This window comes from Poecilia reticulata, linkage group LG17 (assembly GCF_000633615.1).
Source record: "Poecilia reticulata strain Guanapo linkage group LG17, Guppy_female_1.0+MT, whole genome shotgun sequence".
Lineage (NCBI taxonomy): Eukaryota > Metazoa > Chordata > Actinopteri > Cyprinodontiformes > Poeciliidae > Poecilia > Poecilia reticulata.
Genome location: NC_024347.1, coordinates 13087317 through 13114619, shown reverse-complemented (window position 1 = coordinate 13114619; position 27303 = coordinate 13087317). Strand labels below are relative to the sequence as shown.

General features: G+C 38.7%; 2 protein-coding genes across 2 annotated transcripts in view; one reads left to right on the top strand and one right to left on the bottom strand.

The window, feature by feature from the left end:
- Positions 1-27303, bottom strand: part of LOC103479369 (C-C motif chemokine 20) — a 32833-nt gene that overhangs the window by 3222 nt on the left and 2308 nt on the right. The window contains 5 exon segments of the mRNA XM_074186873.1: positions 1660-1678; positions 1787-1867; positions 1957-2068; positions 2215-2353; positions 13080-15808. Of these exon segments, the coding sequence (XP_074042974.1) occupies positions 1660-1678; positions 1787-1867; positions 1957-2068; positions 2215-2278 (276 nt within the window). The 5' untranslated portion in view covers positions 2279-2353; positions 13080-15808.
- On the top strand, positions 7615-8534 carry LOC103479368 (C-C motif chemokine 20-like). The gene is made up of 4 exons (XM_017310223.1): positions 7615-7746; positions 7872-7983; positions 8119-8193; positions 8287-8534. Exons 1-4 carry the CDS (start codon positions 7671-7673, stop codon positions 8333-8335), a joined length of 312 nt encoding a protein of 103 aa, XP_017165712.1. The 5' UTR covers positions 7615-7670; the 3' UTR covers positions 8336-8534.

The window sequence follows — 27303 nt, the reverse complement described above, 5'->3', positions numbered from 1 at the left end:
CACTAACTACTGTAACTAAAACTAAATGAACACGCATCTTGTTTTGTTCTTATCTTGTTAGTTTCTGTTTGCTGAGCCTGCTAAGACATTTGAAAATAAAAAATATACAGTAAACGYTCTATATTTAAGTACTTTATCTTRTTCTACCACGCACTGTAAAACATTTGAAGGTGGATTAACTTGAGAATGAAAGTTTACTTGCTGCCTCGAAAATGCAATTTAAGTCAACAAGAAAATTGTTTTGGTTTTAACTTTGAAATGAAAGTTCATGAAGTTGTCTAAACATTGTTTTTAAGTTAATTAATCTCGAATTGCGCGTTTTAATGCTGCAATTTAAACCAAATAATTATTCCACAATATGCAAGAAAAAACTGCCCTCACCTAGTTTAAGAGCCCACATTTCTCTATTACTTTTACTCAACATTTCTCTATTACTTTTACTCAATATCAAGCTAAAATAACTACTTATCTTACTTTAGATTAATTTAAATTCTTGTTTCAAATTGCATTAACTAAATTTATACTTTCAATGCGGCTCAAATGCTTTACAGCATGCATAGACATTACCTACTATATTAATTTAATAAGTTTTATGTTGAAAGAAGTTATTTGGAAAAGTGCTTAAATTTATTAAGCGCTACAATGAATTCTGCTCAAAAACATTTAGTGTGAACAGGACATTATCCTTATMCTTTGCAAACTGAGTTGCATTAAAATAAACATTTACCTTMRCATGAGAGTCAGATCAATGTAACGTACTTCCATCTCACTCACGGTGCCACACAGGATACAAAAACATGCCGCTAAGCACATGTTTTTGCTTAGTAGCACATGTTTCAGTTTTTCTAAGTGCTAAACTAAGAACTCTAGTTTAGCACTTTATTCATTTCTTGGAGGTTTAACAAAATTAATAAAAAGTTAACACAACTTAATACTGCAAGTTTACCTTTGACAAACTCACATTTAGGTTCAAAATCTAAAACTCGCTAAATTTATTTGACTTAAAGAGTAAAAGATAGTAGACACAWCTCAATGCGGCTCAAATGTTTTACAGTGTGCATAGACATTACCTACTATATTAGTTTAATAAATTTTATGTTCAAAAAAGTTATTTGGAAAAGTGTTTCGTCTGCTTTGATCTGTTATTTTGTAATTATGTCATACATTTATTTTTCATTATGTTATTTTATATTCAAAGCTGTGCACATAAGCGTAAGTCACGTGAAGTTTATTTGTACAGAACATTTCAGCAACGAGGAAGTTCAAAGAGTTTATGCTTTTTGTCTCTCTGATGACGGCATTTTTAAACACCAGGTGTCAAAGTCATAATAGTTCTGTAGACTCACTGCTCATTTGGTGGCCATGTGAAATACAGAGAATATTATAATTTAATTTTAAAAAGTTTATTTGTACAGTCTTCTACCATATTTTTCCTTTTTTTTTTGCCTTTGTGACTTCGCTGTGGTGCTGACTGCAACTGATAATAAAAACTACTGAATCTGAATAAAACTAACTCCTGTTAAATAAACACGTCAATGGACATAAACATTTAGCAAAATATAAACTTTATTGAATGTAAATGAATACAATAGTAAAAAAAATATCTATATAATTATATGATTGATATATTAGAGCTGATCTTCTCAGAAGAAACTCCACTGATCCTGTTTATTGTTTCCTGCCAAAGAAAAAAGTAGAGCATTAAAATGTTGTTATTAAATGTTAAAACTTGAACAAATTGTGATGCTGGAGTGCTGAGAGWTGCTACGTGACGACAACAACTTACTTTTTCAGATGCTCCATGGCCCTCCTGACCCAGGGCACCTCAGGATTGGCACAGACAAGTTTGTCTTTCACAGTGGTGAAACTGTAATCATAAAAGAGGAAAATAATTATTTATGCAGTCACAGTAGCAGCACCTATTACACACACYGTAGTAACCAATTTTTATCTTACATTATTGACTTGATGTTGCAGWTCTCTGTGTCRTTTTGAAYGTTGAAATSMMTCAGATTTTTTAACGCAATTGGCTTGTCATAATTTCTTGTGCAGCAAGGTCYASGGTAGGCTATAACAAAGAAACAGTGACATGTTAGAGAAAATMAATTTTTCATATCTCAGTTAACAAATTAGAAATAACATTATCCCAAAAAGGATGGCACAGACTTTTTCAATTATTCTAAACGAAGAAAGCCGCTGTAAAATCTCACTTACCGGTTACACTGAGCGACACCAGCAGCAGCAGCACAGCAGAGACGCACACAGCCAGCTTTGCCATCCTTCTCAGTCAGTGGTAAATCAGAGAGCTGATGTGGATTGTCAGATGGGATTGCGAGATAACGTCTGCCTCTGGCTGTGAAGTTTAAATACATTGTGAAACGGAAGGAAACCGTCCAAACCACATACCAAAAACAAGCTGGAAAGCACAAGGCAACAATGTATTTAGGTCATCCGGGAAGTACAATGTTCTGTGTACTTTACCCACTTTGTAGCATAAAATCCCCCGTTCAGGCCCCAGATTGGCACCTTTTGCTGATATCCAAAGGACAATTACACAGTACACTTACGCATTACTTTATTGTTCTATTTAATTTCCTCTATTCATGGAGTTCATATAACACTGATGACTCAATTCCTCCATTTGATATTTCAAAAGGTAGATGGAGCGGCTTGAGCTGCAAACCTTGTTTTACATTTTATGAAAGTAACATTTCATCACCTTGAAATGACTGATCTCTTTTCAAGTTGACTTTAAGCTGTGAGGAATTTTGCATCAGTGATTCACTCTGCACAAAACAATCAAGCTAGCTCCACCTTGCTCAGCGATGCGATGCGGTAATTTCATTTGCTAGCGAATGTTGTGACTGCACCACAGTCTATTACTGACTATGTAATGAGAAAAAGTGTCAGTGGGGGTAAATTAMATTTTTWATGCAAACATTTTACTAAATATTAACCAAGCACTGATACAGAAATTCACATGAAGCCTTTCAAGCGGTTTCGTAAATTCTTYCCCCACTCTTCAGGATTCAAGAGAGACCTGAAAGTATAAAACAAATTGCACAAACCCAAACCTCATAACACATCCTGCTGACCTTATTGTTTGCAGCATCGGCATTATGTTGCAATGTGCGACAGCCATTTTGTTTATCTATAAACTCTTCCTAACCTCATTTAATGAACCTCATTTCTTGTCCTCCACACTAATTGCGTCTCGCTGATGAGATGATAAGAAGCTGCAATACAGTATTGAAAAGTTTMTTTTGTTCCAGCTGGAGATGCAAAGTGAAAGCTGATTAAACCAGAACAAAATCGACCTAATCTGAAGCTAAAAACTCATGTAAGGGAAAGAAATGTGTTTGGTATAAGATGGTAATCTAAATGTTTGACAGATTACAATGTTATGGATTGCAATCTGTCAACATGTAGAAGCAAACATGTTTTGCTTTTGCTCTTTGACGTCAGAAGCATAAGCAGCAGTAAACAACAGGAATCCATGAATGAATTTTCTGGAATTCTGGTCTGTCCGGGAGCGTTTGATGTCGCTGCAAGTTATTCCAGTTATTATTTCAATAAATCCCGYTGTTAATTGTGTCTTTGTTAGCTCTTTGTTTTGTTATTTTATGGATCGAAACCAGCATGCAAGTTATTGCCTGAAAGTTAAACGTCTSCTCTTACGTCTTTCAGGTGACAAATGTCATATTTCATTGTCTGTTGGATAAGTCAGAGTTCCTCCTGAAAAATCCCAGATAAAATGACTCAAACCTGGTTGTGCTGAAAAAAAAGCAAACAAATGATGTCAGTCATACCTGACTGCTAGATAGCAATATTTACTTCAATATAATGAGGGCACGTGTTCTGCTGTGACGTAGCAAAACGTCAAACATTAAAAGGACTTTGTCTGAACAAGTAATGTRTGTGGTAGATCATTATCAGTAAAAGGAAGTGAGGCTTTGAGCTACACAGAACCCCTTTCCCCTAAAGACGGTTACGAACTATATGASAGGATTTTTAACGCTCGAGTCTGAATGAAGAAAATGCTCACAAGATTTTACGTGACCGTGRGATCTTTTTGAATCAGACAGACAAAGACCTTCAGTTTTATTTTTGACCATAAACCTTCAAGTTACTCTTCGTATTAGTATTTTTTTTTTCATGTGCTTTTGCTTTGGAATGAACAAGAGGAGTTGAGTCAAAAAACTGTCTTATAAAATCATGCATTTAAACTGTTTTCTAAAAATATTTCTATCAATATTGTGTAGTCAGTAACAAACATTTATGCAGTATAGACAAAGAAATACACATTTTTCTTGTGAAGCAAGATTGGAGCCCTTTACTCTAATTAATTCTATAAATGAATATCAAAGTCCATTATATAACTTTGCGACTCTAATGATATGACAAAGCAAAGGAACGTACAAGCAACACAATTACCCAAATGACTGCTGTGGTTTGGGTGGAAAGTTGATGACACAAGGTTTTAGGTTATTGTGACCTATTTCAGTGCACTAAATGCACTTTGTGTTTGATGTGCGGGTCTTGAGTATAAGCTTAAACGTTCCTCTGACCTAGAAAAGAATCTGTACTGAACCCYACACCAACCCACAACAAGCGACMCACTTAAGGCTTATGCACGGAGGTCTTCTCAGATTTTCTTCTTCCTTGAGCAGTTTTCCACTTGCYTCTAAATGTCATGTATTAGGTTGTGTTTTATTTAGCTTTGCTTCTTCTATTTTAYATGCAAGAATGGAATATTCTGGTGGAAAGACCGACACGCGCCCCCAAGCAAGAGCTATTTTAAGCAASAGATGACTTGCAGCTGCTTTTWAAAAAWTTTTATTATACATTTGATAAGACAAAACTCACAAATTAAGTCACAAATWTGATCATCAGTTCTTACATAAGAGTCCTTTCATGACCCTTTTGTCTCCAATAAGCTGTTCCTCTGACAAAAAATGCAAAATGTTAACCTTGTATTMAWTTATGAACAACTAGAATTTGCAACATATTTTCTCAAGCATTGAGGCCCCTTAAAGTCCTGGGAGAAGTCAAAGTGGTTATACTATTTAAAATGTTGTTAAAAGTGTAATTAAAAGTATTTAAATGTATCTGAGACGTCAATCTTGATATTTTTCTTTACATAAATAATTCAGTTTTTATCTGTCATCTTTCATGGGACATCACTATTTATAATGAGAAATGGCAACTTTTCTATTTTTTAAATGTATTTTAACTTATCAGTTTATTGAACTGTTGATCAATTAAATTATCTAATTTACAGTAAAAGAGTTTTAACTTTGTATTTGTAACTACTTTATTAATGAGTTTATCATTGCTGGGACAGTTAGGGTTGCAAAGCAATAAAATGCGATWAAAACATTATTCAAGCAAGAAAAAACAATTCTGCTAAATATTCTCATGACTTATACAATAAGTGATGTGCACTATTCTCAAATAACAGACATGAGCCCTTCATTTCTCTTTAATACTGTCTCTATGTCAACATATCCAACATACGTTGATAAGGGTCATTAAAAAAGTAYGAGTTCCCTAACATACACAMCTTTTCAAACTGTTTCACATCTATTAGTTTACTTAAGTTAATGTCACCTTTGACCTCAAAAACCATTAAYGTAAATGTTYGATCCCGTACTTTAAGAATATCTACAACTGCTTTCCATTGCGTATTTGTTCTCGGTCGTATAAATGTCTTTCTTTTAACGTCAGTAGTCCCGATCTTGAGGTGGCAGTGTGGGCTGTAAGTCATTTTTTCCCTTTTCCTCTGCTGCTGTGGTACTTTTCTACCTCAAGGAGGTGCAACATGTCTACTCTGGTTGTGAAGTCAGCAGTTGTGTGGGAATCATTTCTGATGCTCTGAGTTTGTTTTTTTTGCCATTTCTGAACGTCTGCCTCTGTTTTCTAGAAATTCTCACCAGCCAGAGCCTTATCTTCCTCTTCTATCCGAGTCTCATTTTTCCTCTATTCCACCTCTGACTACACTTCACTTACACTTAAGTCCAAAAATACTCAAATTCCTAAATGATTTAGACTTAAGACAACCAGGATCTTTCTTCTAGCAGGAAGTAATATTTACAGTTTGAAGCGAACCGCCTGAGTGTTGAGTCTGATAAAGAATCTGTGTACGATTAGGGTGTTGGGAGGAACACCCTAATCTTACACAGTGGGAGGAATAGAAAGGACTGAACAAGACACAGAGAACAAAAGAGATGGGTAAAAACTCTGAATCCCAGAATACACTGCATTAACCCATTTTCATCCGCTGTTCCCAGAAAGGAGGAGTTTCACAGAAGAAWAAAACCATCGGCGCTCCAGAGTGCTTCCTGTCTGTTTTCCCGTAGGCTGCAGGCGGTCCTTTGGGGACACTCACAAGTAAAATGATTTTGCTCGCTGGCAGCACAAAAGACTGCCTCTTTGACAAAAACACACACAGCCTGGCCAAAAATAAAGTTGTCATGGAGAAAAAAGTCACATAATCTGAMAGTATATTGATATTATTAATGGTGTTTAAAAGTGCATGTAGAACTTAAAAGGATTTCTCAATAATTTCTTTGGTAAATTGAGATCTTAATTCTGTRTCAYATAATCAAGCCTGCTTTACGTATACATACATATTGATTCACTGAAMTGTAATTTTAATGCCTCGTTTTATTGGTTATTGGTCTTTTCCTTCGTTGTTTGTTTTTACTTTTTGTACTTTATTAATTTTCCTTATTCTTTGCGTTTTACTGAGTTTAATACTAGCCTMGTTGAGGAGTTTGTCAACTAAAGTATTTTARCTTGAAGTTTAAGTATTTTATTAGCACATTCTTACGTCTGTGAGAAAAGTYGTTTATTCTGTTAGCAGRGCATGCTATCTGAGAATACCAGTGTGCAAATTATTTTATTCCTCTAATGTYCCACAYGCCACACCTCACCAGGGAGGCATTCATAAAACATCAGTTCWCTGAAACTGGTCGCTTCTTTGACTATTTATTCCTGATAATCTGGTGATGCTCCTACTTGTTCATTTCAACCTGAATAACTAACTTTGTTAATAATTGCCTCYRGCATTTCGTTAATAGTTACTCTTAGCCAAACAGACAAGTGTAATAGAGGGGAGATGCCCACACATTCCTTATAAACKTAGTCATTTGTGTCTCTTGCTGTATCAGTTACTGAGATGTATATATGAGATCAGCTTCWTGATTGGTAAGATGWGGAATTCGATTGAATGGACAAAAAACTGTAATCAAAGTAATGAAATGTATTCATATGATTGTGAAGGATTAAGGATTATTTTATAATTTTTGCTATAAGCATAACATTTTTACAACCAAATGGGTATTTTTCACCTCTGTTTTATTGTTGTTGTTGTTGGGTTTTTTTTCATTCTGACAGTACACATCAACAAACAACAGCAACACGTTAGATTAACATCTAAATTTACCACTTCATTACTTCAGCATGTGACCAGGTGAACTTTATTCAGCCTTTGTTTAGGGCAAACACTGGGGAATTTTGGTCATGCTATGACAAAACTGTCCCAGTGGGCAGAGCCTGCTCTGACGAATATATAAGAGACTTCAGTGATCAGTGGCTCTCAGAAACCCGAGAGAGGGAAGGAGAGACCACTTTCAGATCAGAGCAGCTCCAGCCAGCAAACTGAAACTATGGTGTCAATGAAAGTAACAGTGATGGTGGTGACACTGCTTACTCTTTGTGTCCTGGCGACAAACACACATGCAGGTAAGAATTTGCTTTCAGATTCCTTCTCTCAATCTTGTCTTTTTTTATGTTCTTGTTTTCTTGATTATACAAACATAAATAATGGGCACAGAGACTTAAGTTATTTCATCTCTTATCTTTCCTAGCACTTTATACTAATTGCTGTCGAAGATACCAGCTTGGAAAACCTAGGTTTTCAGATATCAAGGGCTTCTCGGTGCAAAAAAAGACAGAATTATGTTCGATCAATGCCATCATGTGAGTGATTAAATGTTTTTGACAAAGATTCACAATTCACATGTATTTACATTTACTTTCCATTAGTGATTATGTATACTTTCCATTAGTGATTATGTATGCATTTTTAATTAACCTTATCCCTTTTTGATCCAGTTTCCACACAAAGAAAGGCAAAAAATGTGCTGACCCTGCTCTTGAATGGGTGCTGGACTACGTCAGCCGAATAGAGTGAGTACTATTTCACCCCAAAAATAACATTTTCTGATAAAAAAATTAAAAAATCAAGAGATTTAACATATATTTAAATTGATCTCATTGCAGATATGAGGCACAGAAAGTTCATAAGAACTCACAAGGGAGGAAGAAATAGAGCTTCCATTGGAATAACCTGTGGAAGATGCCGAGACCAGCTACTGCAAACCTGTTTATAATCTTTGCTTCGCCTGCTATCCACAAGCAGAAAAGGCTTTGCWGCTTTGTGAACACCAGCTTAAAAAAGCAAAGCTGATATTGTAATGCTGTAAAAGCAATGCACATAGTGGCTCAGTTGTAAGAGCACTGTACATATTATATATTATATATCATGTTCTTAATATTAATTTTGTATTCATATTTACACAAAATAAAGACTTGCTTTGGAAAGAATCATCTGTCTGTGGAGTTTATAAAAAATCTTAATCCAAATAACATTGGATCATAGAAAAAAAACCCTCCTTGGTCCTTTAAAAGGTTCAGTTCAGGTCTTTATTTTCCCACATGGGAGAATCTGTTGTACAGCAGCAGCCAATCAGCAGCACATCTAAGCAGCGTGTAAATGTAAAACTTCCTCGTCAGTTTTTTACCTGTCAGGAAGTTCCACCTCTGGGAGTTTTGAGTTTTGAGCAATGTCACGGGAGCTGAAAACGAGTTCAGCTATGAAAGYCCTGAATGTGATGCAATCTAGAGGAAGTTACAGGTAATCTGTTCTTTAAAAGCACACAACAGAACCGGCTTTTCATGCGGATATTCAARGCTGTTGTATCAATGCTGATGTCAGCTTGAACTCAGTTCCGTTTATTTACATGCTGATTGATTTACTTATAGCTACTGAATGTAAATCTGAGATCAAATTAATGTTTTGTGCTGGTTGATGTGTTTTTTTCCCCCATGCTCTTCATTCTCTCTAAATCGTACCAAACCTGTTCTGCAGCTACGTGATGCAAGACACAAAAACCGGTCAGACGTTTACAYGCATCGTTATAAATGGTGGTTATGATTGTAATAATATTGGTCTTTTAATGATGAGTTTGAACTTTTCTTTTTGCTGGATGGGTTATTTATGTAGTTGACAACTTTTGTGATATTTTTAGGAGATCTACATGAACATGTTTAAATTTATTGTGGATTTTCATTAATGCAAACTGGGGAAAGATTGTTTATGTAGACTCAAATACTCACCACTCCAATAATATTCACATAAATATTCCTTAGAGTTTCAGACAAACCACACACCTTTTGTAGCCATTATCAGACGTCTGTTATAAATCCAGCTGGATATTTTACCCTTGTAATTATTAAAAATACCCCTGTAATTATTAAAAATAAACTTCATTTCAAATCAACAACTCGATTGTTGAAACAAAGACACACTTGATTGTTCCAACATGACATAGACCCCAAGCACACAAAACTGTTTTTCAGATGGTTGAGTCAGGCTAACATTAGGCTTCTTGACTTCAGTTTTATTTAAAATATGTGGTTTTTAARTAAATGCTAAGCTTGTTACCGGAAACCAACAAACTGAAATGAATTTAGATTAAGCCAGAATTATGCTGCATATWAGCAGTTTATAAACAAACCCATTCAGCTGATTGAAGCATTGTTGGAAAGTTAATTGATTTCAGAAACTCAATTCATTGAGTGAAATACATTATATAGATTAATTACTMACAGACTGATGTTTTCAGACTTTAATTCTTGTTCATTTAGTTTGGTTTTCTGCTTACAGATAATRAAAAAACACAACATTTGAGTTTAGACTATTACATCAGACCAATAAACAACATKTTTTAATAAAGAACTGTGGACTAAATGAAAAGATTGTTATTTTCAAAAGATCATTTTATTCTGACAACCAAACCTCATCAGATCACAGTTTAATTTATAAAATATAACTAGATTATAGTTGAACCTGTAGGTATAACCATAACACTTCCATCATTAAAAGCTCTAAATTATTTTGGCAACAATCAGGCTCCTGAAGAGCGTGATTTAACTGTACTGCTTATTTTAACCATCACTTTTCAATAAAAATGYGAKGTTTCCTTTWAACCTCACATTATGGTTCGTGGCATCTATTAATATTAGTAGAATTGCGATTTTACAGAGTGAATAAGATAATATTYGTCTCCATTCTACATCAGCAGCAGGTTCTACCAGTGATGTTATAACGATCTTRTCATTTCTGTTATGTTGTAGARCATATTCAAATAAAATTCACAGATGGGTTTTTTTAAGTTGTGAATTCAAAACAAGGTTAAATTTTAATTAAAGAATCACTGACATAAAATTTCCACAAACCAGTTTGACATATTCAACCTGGGAAAATCCAGGCCCCTCGTAGCTGCATATATCACTTTTGCTCTCAGAAAAGAAAACTGTAGCTTTTTTTCTTTTTTTAATGTGCAACCCCACAGAAGAGTCATTGATTAAGTCAAAGTAGACCACAATGGAAAACATGGTAAATCACAAAACAGCAGCAGAAGAAGAAGAAGTGGAAGTTGATCAACTCCCTCTGCTGTCAGTTAAACATTAACTTCTCCAAAAATTGAAACAACAATAAACAGAATCACAGGCCATTTTACTTAGGATTACAATWAACCAGGGGTGAAGCAATAACTTTAACCCTTTTCACTGATTTTATGAGAAAAGATGTGGTGAGTATATTATTTGTGAATAACAGATATTGTTCATAAACTTCAAATAGTTTCTATTAAATATTTTACATAATGTTTTGATAAATACTTTTAAATGTATATCAGTTTTTAATATTAGATTTCACTGCATATTAAAAATCTCAGTTTTGGTGTTTCGCCTGTCAGCTCATTTCCTTTAAATGACTCCAAATAGTTTTTGTAATGTGTGATTTTGTGCTCCTACGTGCCTTCGTAGCACTTTTTAAATGTTCTTTTGTTTGAGTTTTTTTTTTTTGTGGTTTTATTCTTTACTAGATTGACAGGAAAGAGGGCYGAGAACTAGATTAGGGGACGACATACAGTAAATGTTGCCGGGCCGGAAGGCCGACCCAGGTCAGCTCAATTCTGAAACCTCTGCACATGGTGCAACCGCTGATCCACTTAGCACTCTGACAGCTTCTAAAGGCCAACATATTTTTACCTTATTGCCTTTTTTGTAGTCTTAAATTTATTTATTTATTTTTAATGCTGCCAGCTGTCTTCATGAAAGACGTTTTAAATCTGGGTCTAAATAAATTTCTCAACTTTTTCTTTGTTTAGGTCATCGTGCTGCAACTTCCTGTTATATGAAAAAAGCAGGTTACCTCTTCTTGCTGATGAAGCAGAAAATTACCGAGCTGCCGACAAGTTAAAYGAGYCGTCTAAGGAGAATTAAATGTCTATTGGTKAAAATGCGTGCGAGCAATAATTTACATGTCAGGTTTAACAATTAATACTAAAATGCTGGGGACAGTTACGACTTGCAAAAGTATTTATAATCCATGGAGTTTTTCACATTTTGTCAGGTCACAACCAAAACATTCAAGGTATTTTGCAGGGACCTTATGTAACGGATAGACCAACACAATGCAATGTGTTGGTCGGAAAGTGATGCATAGTTTGCAAACTGTTCCCAGGTGAACAGCATGAAACATACTTGTCTTGATCTCTCTTTACTTGAARTCCTCGAAATTAAATCCCTTGCGACAAATTGCCTTCAGAAATTACATATTTAGTTTTTGTTCAATTTAATCTCAGTATAAAACCAAGMTGTCCTGAAAARGCCTCCRAGGTAGAGAACATAATAATAAAGCAAAATAAAAASCATCATGAAGACCAAGGGGGAAAAATTAAAGGTTGGTTTGAATAACAATATCCCAAACTTTAAACATCAAAGAGATCTGATTATCCATCATACATTAAACCCAGACCTCACTGTTCACTCTACAAACCTTGTATTTATTGAAAATTGCCAAGAGAAAACCCAAACTCTAAAGCTGCGCATCAACCTAAGATCACCACYCCCATTGTGAAACTCAGCGGTGGCAGCATCATGCTGTGGTGATGCTGTACTTTACTGCTGACTGGAGGACCAATCAATGTTGACAGGAAGAGGGATGGAGCTAAATGCAGGAAGAAAATCCTAAAAGAAAATCCTAAAATAAATTCCAGTTTCAAAATACTTGAAACTGAGGTGAAAGTTCACCTTTCAGGAGAATAGCCCGAATCACACAACCAGAGAAAAAATGAAGAGGTTTAGATTAAAGGATATTTGTGTCAGAATGCTCATCACGCTTTTCAGATCTAAGATGGTAAAAAAAAAAAGTAGAAATTCATAATTTTTCATTGCACGTCACAGTTATATGAGCGAGAATGCAGTGGGATACATTCAAATGTGATATAATGTGGAAAAAAAAAAACATTAACATCAGCTTTATTGCATGTAATGCCCTTCAATAAAGTCTTGGGATGTTCGAAAATATAGGGGAAAAAACGAAATAAATTATAAGGTTTAATGATTATRGGTTACTTTTTTCATTCCGTTTGTTAAATACAGAKGAAGTCGTGTAAAAGACTCAACACTAGATGGCAGTAACAGCTCTTCAAAGAGCTGTGGCGTCTTCAAATACATTTGAAGTTGCTGCGAGAACGTTCTTCTGACGCTCTGTGACGCTTCATTAAACCGTCATGTGAACTTTCTACTCGCATTTCCACCCTATTTCGTTCACTTCTAACACCTAAACTTTTTTTCAGCCTGAGGACAGATGATCCAAACGTGACCTTCTAAGTTTAATTAAAGGGAACATCTCACAGGAATCGGACCAAGAACGAAGAAAAGTAAATAAATAAATACAACCGCGTTTTGATAGTTGTTGGCAGCGTCAACAAAGCTGAACCAACCTGAAATTTTCTGCCTGTCGCATGAATTCATCCCAGATGACAGTCCGAAGCGACGCTCCCAGCCGCTGTTACATCACCTCCACTCTTCTGCACCACTGCACAGAGTGCTTTTCTATGAATAATACAGGGAGACTTGGGAGACGGGGACACGGACATGGGGACTTGGTTACTAAATGACAGAAAAAGCACTTTGGAGAAGGAGCGATGGAGACATGAGAGAATACTCCGCGTGGCTTCATCGTGTAATTCAGGCGGCAAAAACACACATCAAACACTGATAAATTGGTCTGGATTGAACTTTATTGGCTTAGTCAGGAAATCACTTAAGAAACGTTGTTGAGAGAATAAAAAGACACGAACGCAGCTGAAAACCAGATATCTAAAGAGACGTTTAGTCATTTTTATCAGTCTTCAGAAAAGAAAAAAAAAAAAAAACTCTTTCTGGTCAGTTAAAATTATCTAAATTATTTCCTTTTGATAAATTTCCAATTTTTTAAAGGGTATTTTTTGTTAGTTTTGTCAAAGTCAGGAGTTTAGACACAGATTGCTATGACTTTAAACAATTTGAGTTTACCTGACGTATGCCTGTGAGTTAAAGAAACACCTCAAGTATAATGCCTCCTTTTTTGACATCATGGAACGATCAAAGGAAGTTAGCCAGGAACCCCAAAAACAAAAGTAGAAAACATTGTAAATAAGAGGTTGTCTTTATCCAGCGTAACACAAGTCCACTCAGAGAGGAAGAAGMCATTATTCCAGGAGTAAAAAGCCAGATCGTAGTTTGCAAAATCACTCAGACACCAAGACTTTTATTTTTTTGGAGACATGTCCGGTGGTCTTATGAAACTAAATTGCATTTCAATAAAAAAAGGAAAAGTTTGTGGGAGGAAGCTTGCTACAGGAGGAACTGGTCACTTCCTAAAWTAGATAGCGTTATGAGGCAACAACTTCAAGTGGAAATATTGAAAAAGGCATCTCAAATATATTAGCCAGGCATATTTTGGACCGAAATTGATCCTCAAAATGGGGAATATACCAYGAAATTGGTTACACAGCAGTTTAATTTGTTGTGGCCATCATAAAGCTCTGATCTCGACCTGCAAACCTGACTGAGTTACACCAAATGGGCCAGAAATCCAGCAAACTTAAAAAAAATTTTTTTGCAATTTTCTTTTTGTTGTTGTTTTTCACACTGAGAGAAATAAAGGTTTCATCTGTTTCAACAGAGTATGTGTACATTTGGTTTCAGCGGCGTGTGAATAACTGATACAGGACAGTGAGAGGTTTCACAGACGGCAGCMATAAGGTGGGTCACAGACTGTGAAGAGAGACCGGGTTATTGACTTTATGTTTCCCCACGAGAGCGTTAGCATCAGTGTTGAAGTAAAATAACAAATTACACCCTGAGACGAGCAGACGCGTCCTCTACCGTAGAGAGCACTTGCACTCTGGTAGGTGGAACTCCAAGACGTTTAAATACAGATAACGAGGCATCTTTTATCAAAAAGGTGGAAATACTCTTCCTCTTAYGTTGCAAAATTGCTTTTATTCAAACACATTTGCATGGGCACCAGGAGAATTATTATGAAAAATAAACTCAAAGCTAGATCTATTTTTTTTTCTAAAGCTGTAATCTTCCGTTTTCCCCTCAATTGTCCTCCCTTTTTCGCAAATCTGCCTTCCCTGCCAGCGCAGACACACAGTTAACTGAGCTCAGCGTATAATTAGACAAACAAAAAAGAGAGGGATGRAACATCTAAAGGAGAAGAGACTCCAAATGATTACACATTCACTCGGCTTCCTTCCCCCATGCTGCACACATAACCATCAATTAGAGGAGAGAAGAGGAGGCTGAGGACAAGCAGGCAGCCAGAAGTCTATTTGTGCCGCCTATCTCTCTGCCTTCCTCCTCTGAAAACTCCCGGCACCGGAGAGGGAGGAAGAGAGGGGAAAAAATAGAAGTGAAAAACAAGAAGTACATAAATAAAGAAATCAGAGTGCTTCACATCCGGTCGTCTGATTGGCTGAGAAGCGAGTCAGGCAGATCTGGGCCACAGTTGCACTCATTGTTCAGTGAGCTTTCTTACAGAGTCCAACCCAGCGACAGCAATGAATGTTGATTGTGACCTTTGGTCTTTGGGTACAGCGAACACAAAGTGGCACTYATGAGCATGTGCGCATGTGGTTTCCATCTCTGCATTTGCATGAGGCGCCCACTTGCCCTTTTGTTCGTTTYCTGGTCTTTTTTCYCCCCATTTTTTTTTTTTTTTCGTTTTTTGCTCCGATGTGACATCGCCAGAGCGAGCCACGGGGCACAGTCAACGGTCGATGGTTTATGTGCTACTCAAACCAAACTCACCGACAGCGTTGAATGTTCGCCGAGGCAGGCGGGGCGGCGGCCCTGACCCTGAGCCGATGTGACAGAGAAGGCAGGGCGCAGAGGAGGAAGAGGAGGAAGAAGAAGAGGAGGAGGAGGATAGAGACTCGGGCAAGACCAAAGAGGTCAGGTTGCACAACAGGGGGGATATAATAGCACAAGACAGTGGCAGAGAGTGTTCTGTCCTTGGGGCACTGACAGTTCTGATCATGTTATACACACAGAGTATAACGAGGTGTGTTTAAACTCGGGTATGAGCTTTGAGAGTCTRCTTTATTGCAGATTATCATCTTGTAATCACCAGAAATTGAAGTCTTTCTTCTTCGGGGTTAAAAAAGCGCTGCAGCAGCATCTGAAACACACATRAATATGAGACGGTTAGCAATCACACACCAGCAAAAGGAAAAGCCTGAACATGGCTAAAGCTGTGCTAGGGTCAGAGGTTCTTTTCCAAAACTATCTTAGATTATGTTTTTACTCGTGTTGCCGTTTACTTCACTTCTTCAGCTTACGTTTGAACTTTAAATGAAACAGAGTCAGGGCAAAGGGAGAAAGATTTCAGATCCCATAAAAACAGTTTGACTGTTTATGTGGTTTGTGGCAAAGAAATTAAAAGTCAGGGTTTACAGAGTGACCTCTTGTGTCACGGTTTTGTTAAGTGATCCTCAGATACCTGATCCGTATGTATCTCCAATTTGAAAAGTGAAACAAAGCAGAAAATCTACATTTTCCAAAGCATCCAGGTTAGTGTAAAAGACAGGCYCAAAAGTATTCACACTGCCGGCACATTTAGATTTTTAGTTGTTACAAAGTTAGTCTCTGCTGAGAAACGGTGGACACATTCCCTCAAAAAATGATAAAATTATCTTAAAAAAACTGTTTTTATAGAATAAGTTTATYAAGGAAATTTCTTTCAAACTATTTATATACTTCTTAACAAATGGGGGACAAAATTTTATTAGCATTCTAACAATCAAGCCTTTCTTATAACTACTGGCCATCATTTTGCACATTTCCTCTGGTGTTTTATTTAATTCATTTTCTGGATGAGTTCCACTTCTCAGGCTGGAAAGACCTCCTTACCATGGCCCTAATCTTTAGGTTGCTCTACAGGTTCTCTATCCGATTCAAGTCAGGCCAGTTTAAAACATTAATATTATTCCTTTCAATTAATATGGAAAAACAAATTAATTGATGGAAATAATATTAAGGTATTCTATATTTTTTTGTCATCGTAAAGTATCTCCTTTATAAGTGGATGCAGTAGGCAACCTTTCTGGAACAAAACTCCTTATCCTTCTTTACCATTTTAAACTAGCACTGTGTTCTTTGAGKGAACTGACCTTTAAATTCAAAAAGTTTCTTAAAAAACTAGAAAAAGTAAGAACGGTTATTTTTTGTATTTTTTTTTTGTCATCCTGACAACCCCTACTTTAGTTTGGCATCGCTCCACTAATGGTTACTGAGCCATTTTCAAATCCGTGGACATCCAGCACAGAGAACAATACCGACGTCCAACTGTGCAGCCCAGCTTCTGCGGCGTGGCCCCTTCTGAGACCAGGAGCTCCCATTGTCAGGAGCGGGGCCAAACAACTCTCGACAGTGTCGTCTCACCACTGCTGGCTGCGTGGAGAGGGAGGCGGGGGTGGGGGGTGGACTGACATCAGAATGACAAATGCTGATCTACGGTCATCCATCGCCTTATTTCATCAGCTCCAGGCTGCTGATGTCATTATGCAAGCCAGACCTGCATCCATTACTYTGGCGGGATACGGGAGGTAGCGCTGTGGCGTGATAAGACACTGGCTACAATGGATGACTAATGTGTCACATCATTGGAGCTGTAATTCAGAAAGCAATAAAACAGACAAAATGGTTTTTTGTCTTGCGAGTGTGCAGGGTCTTTGATTTACGGCCTCTGCGTTCTTTCACGCTTTTGTCTGCAGACGTGCAACACCCTCGGAAAGGGGAAAACACCGGCTGCTTTGTAAATAATCTCAAGGAAATACAGTACGATATTCACAGGCCCCTTGTAAACATACTTTCTTGACTGCGTACCCCCGAGGTGGAAGTGTCTGTTCCGCCGGGGCCTCAGATAAGAGACCAAAATCATATGCCTTATTACATCTTCCCCACTCCATCACAGTCACAAGCGCACACACACTTACACCTCGCCCCACAATGAGACGCGAAATGAAAAATAGGCAGAGGGTCGGCGGAGAGGGGAAAAGAGGGCTTTGCCATGGCAACCCTAGTGTCAGCCATCCATTTCTTCTTAATCCCCCCCGCCCCAATCCCAGTTCAATGTCGCGCCCTCTGAAGGGACCCCCTCTCTACAGCTGAATATTTCTTTTGTGGGGAGAGACTCTGCCTGGGTATATATGAGTGTGTGTGTGTGCGTGCGTGTGTGTGTGAGTGTGCAGGAGGGGCTTACAGAGGAGGAAGGGATTGAGGTTAGAGAGGTTAGGGGGGCAGATCATGGCTAACACAGTTTAAGAGGAGAGAAGGGGGGGGGCAAAGAGTCTCCGCATTACATGGAGGTTAAAAACCAGAGCTCAAATCACAGACACACGCACGCACACACACACGCGCACACACCCCCACACACACACACCCCACACACACACACACACGCACACGCCCGCACACACACCCACACACACACACAAATATATTGATATATACCTTCTGATATACATTTAAACACCATACTTATGGGGGAGATAATCTTTTAAAATAGCAGATAATTATCCCATATGGCAAACAGCCGGCTCTTTCCCCCCTCAAGTCTATCGCCAGCGAACCCCGTGCTTCATTTTTTTTTTTTTTCCCCTTCTCGGAAACTCTCATGGTCTCTCGGTCTTGCCTGAGCAGCCCACTCTACATTACTGACAAAAGCGGTTTTAGAGGAGTGGGTGGGGAGAGGCGTCAGCTGCTAGACAAAATAAAAAGGCCTCTATTTGTTCCTGACAATAAACGTCCCCATCTTTGGAGAACCTCCACAGCTGCAGCCAGATAGGCTTTCATTTCTAACTGCAGACTAATAGAGAGCGCTGTCTCTGTTTCTCGACTGTAAGCGGATTTATTGTGCGGGATGAAATGCTGCGGATTTGCAGTCTTTACGGGCGGAGGGTAGGTTGGTCGGGGGGGGGGGCACCGCTGCCCCACCAAGAATGAGCCAAAACGAGCGTGACGTGGGCTAAAAATGTGGCGGTGACCAACTGAAGAGATAACGCTTTGGAGGAAAAATAGAGCAGATGTAAGAGCRAAATACGCAAGACAGAAAACTCGATTTTTCAAAAACAACAAGAAAACATCCTTTTCTGTGAACCTACAGAAATTTCTCTCTCTTCGAAGGGCGATTAACGTTCGGTGAATCCCCCGGAAACCCCAAAGCAGGCTCCCCTCGAGGCCGAGCAAAGGAAGTTGGCAGAGGAAGTGCCAGTGGTGTCTCTCTGGGGTGGTCCGATGTGGACTTTAATGTCCACTGCAGTGTATACTGTACGTTCACTCRTAATTACTAACAGACCCACAGTCTGCCTGTAGGGCTCTCACAAGCAGCGCTATGCCTACACATACATATGCTCCATTTTAATAGCTGCCAAGCCTTCACTGGAAATGTGCTGTAGTGAAATGAACATGAAGTTTTTATATAGGATTTGGAAAAAGAAAAATACAGCATTTAAGACCCAGAGTTCCCTTGTTGGATTAATCATTGACCCTGGTGGGATAATAATATAAACAGGCATGCATCTGTTTTTTAAATATGTCCAATAATTACAGCCATGCTGCTCTGTGGTGGGTCTTTTCTACCACATTTAGATCTGGCTTGGTGAAACATCTGGTTGGGTTATTGTATTCAGTATAGGCTGCAGACGCTATTTAGGAAATATACCGCCAAGCCTGTAAACGTGCACATTTTTCTGCACCTAGCGTACTTTTTCTCAGTTTTATGCTGTAAGTAAATGCACTCTTCCCTGAAAGTTTGAACTGCTATTTTGAGCAGAGACCAGATTTTTTTTCTTGAACTTGCCCATTTCTCCCCCTTTGATCTTTAACCTGCTGGATCCCATTTAGACCGATTCCCATTGTTTTTTCTGGTAACTATAATGCACAACGCATAAGAAAAAACATTCAGCTGATTGTTTGATAAAGGTCGGAGCTTTGAATCCTACAAAAATGGAGAAACGATTACATTTTCCCCAGTTGCAGCATGTATTTTAGTGCACTTAGACGTCAAAAATGGTTGTTCTTTGTAATATTGATGCATTGAACAAGTAGRAAAGAAAAATCWGATTTTTTTATTTAAAACGTACAAGAATCAAAGTCAATCAAGTTGACTCCAATCTTTCCAATCTCTGGCCGATTGTACTGGTCCAGCTCTTACCATGTAGACTAAAACTGATTTAAAACRCACTAGACGATTAATAGTGATCCAGGCYGTCTTAGTCTATTAGAGAGCAAAGGGCACGTTGTAACACAAGGTGCAGAGTCTGTTCAACAAGTGCAAAGACATAAAGCAAAAGAGGCACCGAGTTAGTGCCCTGCCACTGATTGGCAGGGTGGGGTCACCGGGTGACCCCTGCCCTTTTTAACCTTAAGGAATGTTGTCATGCTGGTGCGTCTATTGTTCCAGCCTCCCTGGGGCCAGCGGTGCAGAGCGTCAAATGAATGTGAGCGATGAAGGTTCCTGACGCGTCTTCCCTTTACCCCCCGACCCCCAAAAATGTTCTTTTTCTTTCTCTAATCCCTTTTTTTCTGCCCTTCGTTCCCCAAAATTTCCGCAAACAAAAGGCATCGTCACGTCTCGGACCGAGCTGTCGCTGATGGGCTCAAGTGTGCGCGGATACAAAGTTCCTATYGCGTTGCGCCGACTCTCGCCTGTAAGTCAAATAAGAAAATATCCTTGTTGAAAATGAAAATTGCTGGAATAACCCTCCATCCGTCATACAAACTGTCGTTTCTACTGGTTAACCGTCAGGATCTGAGGGTYTTTAGATGGTCTGAGAACCTGCCTGTGCAGGAGATCACCAGCAGCATGATGAATCTGACGACAGAGCCAGACAAACGGACRGGTACCTTCTACGTACCCACCTAGGGCTGGTCAGAGGAAATGGAGGGGAGGGGATTTATGATGTCATAAACGAGTGCCAGCAGAGAGGTGCCTGTGAGCAGGTTGTCTCTGGAGCTGGAGCCATAAAAGTCTCCTGCAGCTTCCGCTCCCTCCCCCTGTCCGAGATGCTGCCAGAAGTCCAAGCAGCAGTGGACCAGAGCGAGCCGGGATATGATTTGCAGATGAGRCAGAAAACATGAGCGCGTTGTGGCCAGGCTGAGATATCTGTATGCATTTAATGATGTGCAAAATAATTGCTCATCTTTAATTGTAATGTTGAGACTCTGAAATTGAGGGGATAAGCAATAATGAATTAGTGTAAAATAGGCAGTACGGGAGTCTAATGGACTAACGGTTTTAACACAGCAAATGCGAGATGAAAATATATATAACATGATGTAATTGCTTTTACTTAAAACAGAATTAAATCAAATATTATGCAACATTTTGATTAAAACAGTTATAATAGTGATTATTTTGCATTATTTTGTTTTTAGAGTTCTTCTTAGAGTAACAGTGTGAGTCTAACAAAACGAACTTAGCTGGTGCATTAGTCAGGCTATCTGCTSAGGTTCTAGTCTGAGCAGATATCGATATATGACAATAGATGATGATATATAATATTATTCCAAAAATAATGGCTGAAGTCATTTTTGCCTAATGTGATTATTATGCCTAAATCATTTTTGGCAAAAAAAAGTGATAATTTTTTTACAAAAAAAAAATGGCAAAAAATAACTTGCGTGATTATTTTAGCTTATAACCACAGTAAAAGTGTAGTAGCTCTATTTCTGCCAGCCAACTACCAGTTCACGTCAACAGGTGGGGGAGGGGGGCCTCTCTATTGCCTGATGAAAGCAGGAATCTAAACCATTACAATATTTTGGTGAAAAATGTTTTCAGATTTGAGTAAATTGGGACATAAAATAACCTGGAATGAGGTATGTGAAAAGGAATTTTAATGTCTTAAAAATGACCTGAAATGATTCCAAGCCAGTGTATTACGATATAATAAAGACAAATGTGAAATGTCTACTTACAATACTTGTCCCACATTAATTTATGTTCCAGTACATCTGAATTCAATCCACACTTAATCTGTACATAATCTCATAACAATCTGTCTCTTTAATTATAGACATTTATAATCATTGTGGCGATAAGATATGTGTCATTCTGAATGCTCTGTTTTAAATGKTTTATTTTTTTAATTACATACACTGACGTTCATTTTTATGCGTTTTCATCGGGCTTCTGAGCCTTTGCTGTAAATGTAGTAACAATTTGTCTAAGTAATCTTTTGCTCAAGTAAATTTTGTATGGCTTCATAATGTAAAAATACAAACGTAAATCCACCTGATCGCTCCATCATTATTTACATTACTAAAAAAAAAAAAATACACCTATCACATTTCTAGATTTACATTTGCCTCATAAATTTCCACTCTCTCAGTCTAAAGCTGCAGCACCTCAATATGGGAACTGTGTTTAAAAAGTGAGGCACCATCTGTCAGGCCAGACTAAACAGGTGTAAGGAAGAGAAAGCTGATATTCACTCTTCAGATGTAAAGAATACCCCCTCTTCTCCCCTTGCTTGCACAGGACTCAGATCAGTGCGATTTGTACATAGGCAGCAGTGATTCTCCAACAAAGGGGCTGGAGACACACTCTCACAGTCTCAGCGCTTGTTCAAAAAAAACAAACAAACGAAAACAACAACAACAACAACAAAAAGAGGAGAGATTGTGGTTATTTGCTCTACAGCCTCACTAAGGACGTTTCCCATTGTAAACAGGAGTGGCTGCACGGCCCCGTTTCCTTTCATCCTTCTCCTTCAGGCACGCTGCCTTTGTCTCACCGAGGACAGAAAAACCGGCCTCCCGGCTACGCTACACTGGTCAAATACCAGGGAACTACCCCTGGCCTGTTGGGAAAAACAACAAGGGGAAGAGGAGGAAGAACGGCAGAAACGAAGAAGGAGAATGGGGGGGATAAGGTGTGAGATTTTTGCTGAAGTTGGGTCAGAACTATAAACAGCTGGTGCAGAGCGATGAGAAAACTTCAATATACTGTTCGGGGCGGTTACCAGAACTACGAAAACTTCTGGTCATGCCGATCCTACAAATTAAAGTCTTTTTAACGAGGTTCCTGACAAAAAAAAAAAAAAGATATATTTTTGTACCGAGCATAGAATAAGTGCAGTGCTGCTTCAAACCGCTGCTCAGCTGGGTTAAAGAAACTATATTCCTCTCATGCTTACAAACTATAAAAATGTTTTTTTTTTTTTTTTTCTTAGAAGAAGAATCATGTTGATACCTGTAGCTAGATATAAACTAGCTACAGGTATCAAGGTATGCTGATGTTTTTAACAGCTACACTTTAACAACTGCAAAATGTTAACAGCCTACTGTCTTCAATTTTAAGTTGGAAGACATTTCTGAAATGCTGGAGAAATTTGTATTTCCAGCGTCTTTGCAGGTCGTAGAGCAGTCAAGGCTGCCGCTCCCCAAAGCTGTGAAGCAGGACAGCTGGTTTAAAGACAGAAACAAAATGAAAACTTTAAAAATACCCCTGATCTAAATTTTGGGATTTGGGAGTGATACTAGCCATCAGGCCTGTTGAGGTTTTCAGTTGCTCCTCCCCTTCACGTTGTGCACTGCCTGTCAACTCGCTTTTGATATTGATTCATTTGATTGGACAGAAATATTACTGGTAAAACAAAACATGAATGTCGTCACTTTAATAATAATAATACTACTACTAATAATAATAGTAATATAATTTTAGAAGCTGTTAGGAATATTTGCTGCTTTTCTGTTTGAAATGAAAGCAATAGATTACATTTAACTTTTTTTATTTTTAATTCACGTAGTCGCAATCTGACATCAGGCTTCGCCTGTTCTGAACATATAACGACTGTAGAAATATCTAACTTTAAACATACACAGTTCTTTTATTTTTGCACCTGTTCTCTTATAAACGTGCTCACTCCGTGTGCAGCTGTAAGAGCCTGTAATGCTAAACAAAGCGGTTCTCTTTTTATCTCTCCCTCTCGCTTTCTTTCATCCTATTTTGCACTTTTATGCCAGCTCAGCAGAAAAAGGGGAGTTCCTGCGTCTGAGTAAACGTAAACGGCTGAGCTAAATTGAAGCCATTCTCGAAGCGGGGCGCATGTAGAGGCTGTACATTTCAGTCCACGCAGACTGTCCCGACAACCGGACCTCACTGTCACACCTCATAAAGCAAAGTTCCAGCAGAAGGGTTGAGTTTAAAGTCGGGGGGGGAAGGAAGGCAAGGCGAAAACAGGATAAATAAGGAGGAAAATGAAGAATGCATCCATTCAGAAACCTGCAGCGAAAAGAGTGAAAAGCTCTCGATAAAAGCCCCTTTAAGCTTCGGGCTCCGATGGCCCGTCTTTCAGGTGCGCTCAATAGAAAAACACACTCTGAGAACCGAATGCAACAGAAAATATAAGAATGTGAAAAACGCCACAAAGGAGTTGTTAATCTTCCAATTCTCTCCTCTAATTTATAGTCTTTGCTCAGCTGTAGGGAGAGAGGCAAAGACCCACAAGTTTATTTTCAAATTGTCCACAAAGAATGCCTGTCATTTCCTGGCGTTCCCCGCTTCCATATGAAAGCCCACCTCCCCCCCTTTCCTTCGGGGACAATGGGAAAGATTCCAAAATTTCCACGGGGAGTGTCTAGCGCGGCAATACAATAAGAAAGCATGTTGTGACAGAATGGAGACAGGCTGTTTCTCTCAGCTGCGACCAGACCGGGGCCAGCTCCGACGATGGAGCATTTTGCAATTAAAAGCAGGAGCACCGGAGCTTTAATAAGCGAAAATTGATGCTGACACAGAAAAGGCGTCTTGTAGCGACAGGGATTTTGCACATTTCCAACAAGAGGTCTGCGTTATTAAAACAGCTACACACACCGACCAGATTCTTTCCTAAATCTCCCTCTCAAATACAAATGCAACAGTCAAACATCCTTTCCAAGAGTTTCCTAATTAACCCGAAGAGTGTGTTTGGCTCTGAAGTGCATCGAGTTCAAACGCCATGTGCTTCTAAACGAGCCAATAGGCTCTTGAAAGCCACCTGGCTTGACCCGCGTAGACCCGGGCCCTCGGCTAGACGAGGGGTCAGAGGTCAACCACTCATCTAGATAGGTTGTATGTCGCAATGCCCGAGGCGGGGGCCAGGGGTCTCCATTACCTAACCTTTCCATTTACCCTTGGCTGCGCAGGGAAGCACAAACACACAGCGACTCCCACTCCGGTTGCTGCTACTGCCGTGGACTCATTCAGGCCTCTAACGGCCATTTAACCCGCACATGTGGATACAAATGATACGACGCGCTCCTTGGGATGAATAAACAAACAAAAAAGTATAAAGGGAAAGGAAACAAGAGCAACATCAACTGCCAAGGATCTGAAAATAACACAAAAGTATGAAACTAAATTATATAATGTGGGCTAATTTTATTTGAAAGAGATCAGCAGCAGAGATCAAACGAAATATTGATTATTTCAGCTGCTATAATGTGTAACATGTTTTTTTAATTGAATTTTAATACCCAGGCGTGAGCAAAAAGCATAGAATAAGCACCCGCTAAATTTGGACATTTTGATTTTCAGCTTCCGCATAACAACCGTCTGATTTTTGCAGCCAGAAATGCTTCAGATTAGTTGCATTTTTCTTTCATGAAAGCGAGACAAAATTATGGATCTTCTTTCAGCCAGCTAACATGCAGTGCGCAGAAGTCTCACAGGGTTCAGAAGGGACATAGCTACATTACCCAATTCCACTGCAGTTTCTCAGGGACTTTCTCCCATCAGAGGACAATTTAGCAGTTTTTATAGCTTTTCTGTTTGAGACCTTGGTGCACTAATATGCTGCCATGCAGCTGTTATTGTTCTCTTTCCAATTTAGATCCTTAGCGGAAATGTTTTGAAGACATAATGGGTGTTTTTTTTTCTTTCGAGTACAGAGCTGAGTGAGCTCTTAAAAACTTACTGAAAGTCAGATGAGACTCTATGAAGCAAAAAACATAATAATTTAGATTTGTTTTTTTGTTTCCATGACAAGACTACATATGTTTCTGATGCAAAATGTTTCCAAACAGCTAATCGTGTCTTTATTAAAAACAAGGGGAATTTCGTTGTCACTGTTCAGCCAGCTGATCAACAGTGCTCAGCAACAGAGACTATAGAGCCAGAATTCCTCTCTGCTCCTTACCGAAAAAAACCCCCTCAGTTTCTCGAACGCTTCCTCTGGGAAGCATTAAGAGATTTCACACCATAAAAAGCAATTTGAAGGACATTTTCCACCGTTTTAAAGCTTTAGCAGTCTTGATAAAAAAATGTCTCCAGAAAAATAGATCATTACAAAAAAAGTAAAAAGTAAACTGCTTACATGTGGTATTTCCTTTAAATAAATTCTAAATTTGCAATAAATGTCTTGTGAATGAGACTAAAAGATGCTAGCAATTTATTTACACTAATCTAACTAACGCGTATTTTAGTTTTGATGAGTTGAGGAGCAGCAGCAGCGATTCGCAGGCTCGTCTCCTACGTAAAAAAAAAAACAGGCAGACGGGACCGCAGGTTGCAGCTGAGGAACCTCATCATATTTTGAATTATGGAGGAATGATGATCATAGCTTCAGCTGGAGATAAGGTAGGCAGGCATCCAACTGATTCCTGTCCAGCCTGACAGCAGCAGGAAAAGCCACTGACTGCTTACTCCTCCCCGATGGCGCCGATCAACTGGGGACCGAATTAAACAGAAATCCACTCTGACATTTGCTGCTCTTTATGGCGAGGGAGACGCAGGCTGCAGCCTTTCTTTTTTTTTCTTTCTTTCTTTCTTCAGAAGGAAGAAAGCTAAACTGATTTATGTGTAACTCGGCCCTGAGAGGGACGCAAGTGGAAACCCATCGGTCTGGATCACATCAGGACCAGCCCAAGATGGTACTGGGCCCCCGAGCAGAATTTGATTAGAGGCTTGACTGGATGCAACTAATAATATCTCTTATGTCCTGTCAAAATAAGAGGTTTTTATTTCACGTGATGTAACTGATTATTTCACAGGATGTGTTCTGCTCGACCCTGAGCCGTTTGGTCTTTCACTCATGTGCAAGATGTTGGTGTTTAAATACAAACTCAGCTCAACTAGATGCGCTAACAAGTAATTTAAAGTCATTTAATTATCGGTAGTAAATTATGACTGTTACTATAAAACTGTAAGGATTTCTTCAATACAAGTATTATTTGTCAAGTGGTCTGAATCCTGAGCAAATTTAAGAGCAATTTTCCAATTTTAAACCTTTGAAACAAGTTCAAATGGTTTGTTCTCGATAAACATTACAAACTTGAGGTTCTGTGAGTTGAGAAGTATGAGAAGTCCAGAACTCTCTGAGCTTGTTGCTAATTCGTTCCCCCGTTTTAATTACATGAAAATGCCCCATCCTCTTACAAAAGAACAGCGCACATACATTTATTTCTCTTCCTATTTGAATATTTTGAGATATTGCGGAAATAGGTATTTATAAACTGCGACAGACTGGCGACCTGTCCAGGGTGAATCCCGCCTCTCGCCCGGAATGTTAGCTGGAGACCCAGCAACCCTCCTGACCCCACTAAGGGACAAGGGTGTATAGAAAATGGATGGATGGATGGATGGATGGATGGATGGATGGATGGATGGATGGATGGATGGATGGATGGATG

Excerpts from the sequence above, each read along its gene's own strand:
- LOC103479368 (XM_017310223.1), top strand. The coding sequence starts at position 7,671 with ATGGTGTCAATGAAAGTAACAGTGATGGTGGTGACACTGCTTACTCTT. Across the intron at positions 7,747-7,871 it reads GGCGACAAACACACATGCAG|CACTTTATACTAATTGCTGT; the intron begins GTAAGAATTTGC and ends TATCTTTCCTAG. Across the intron at positions 7,984-8,118 it reads TGTTCGATCAATGCCATCAT|TTTCCACACAAAGAAAGGCA; the intron begins GTGAGTGATTAA and ends TTTTTGATCCAG.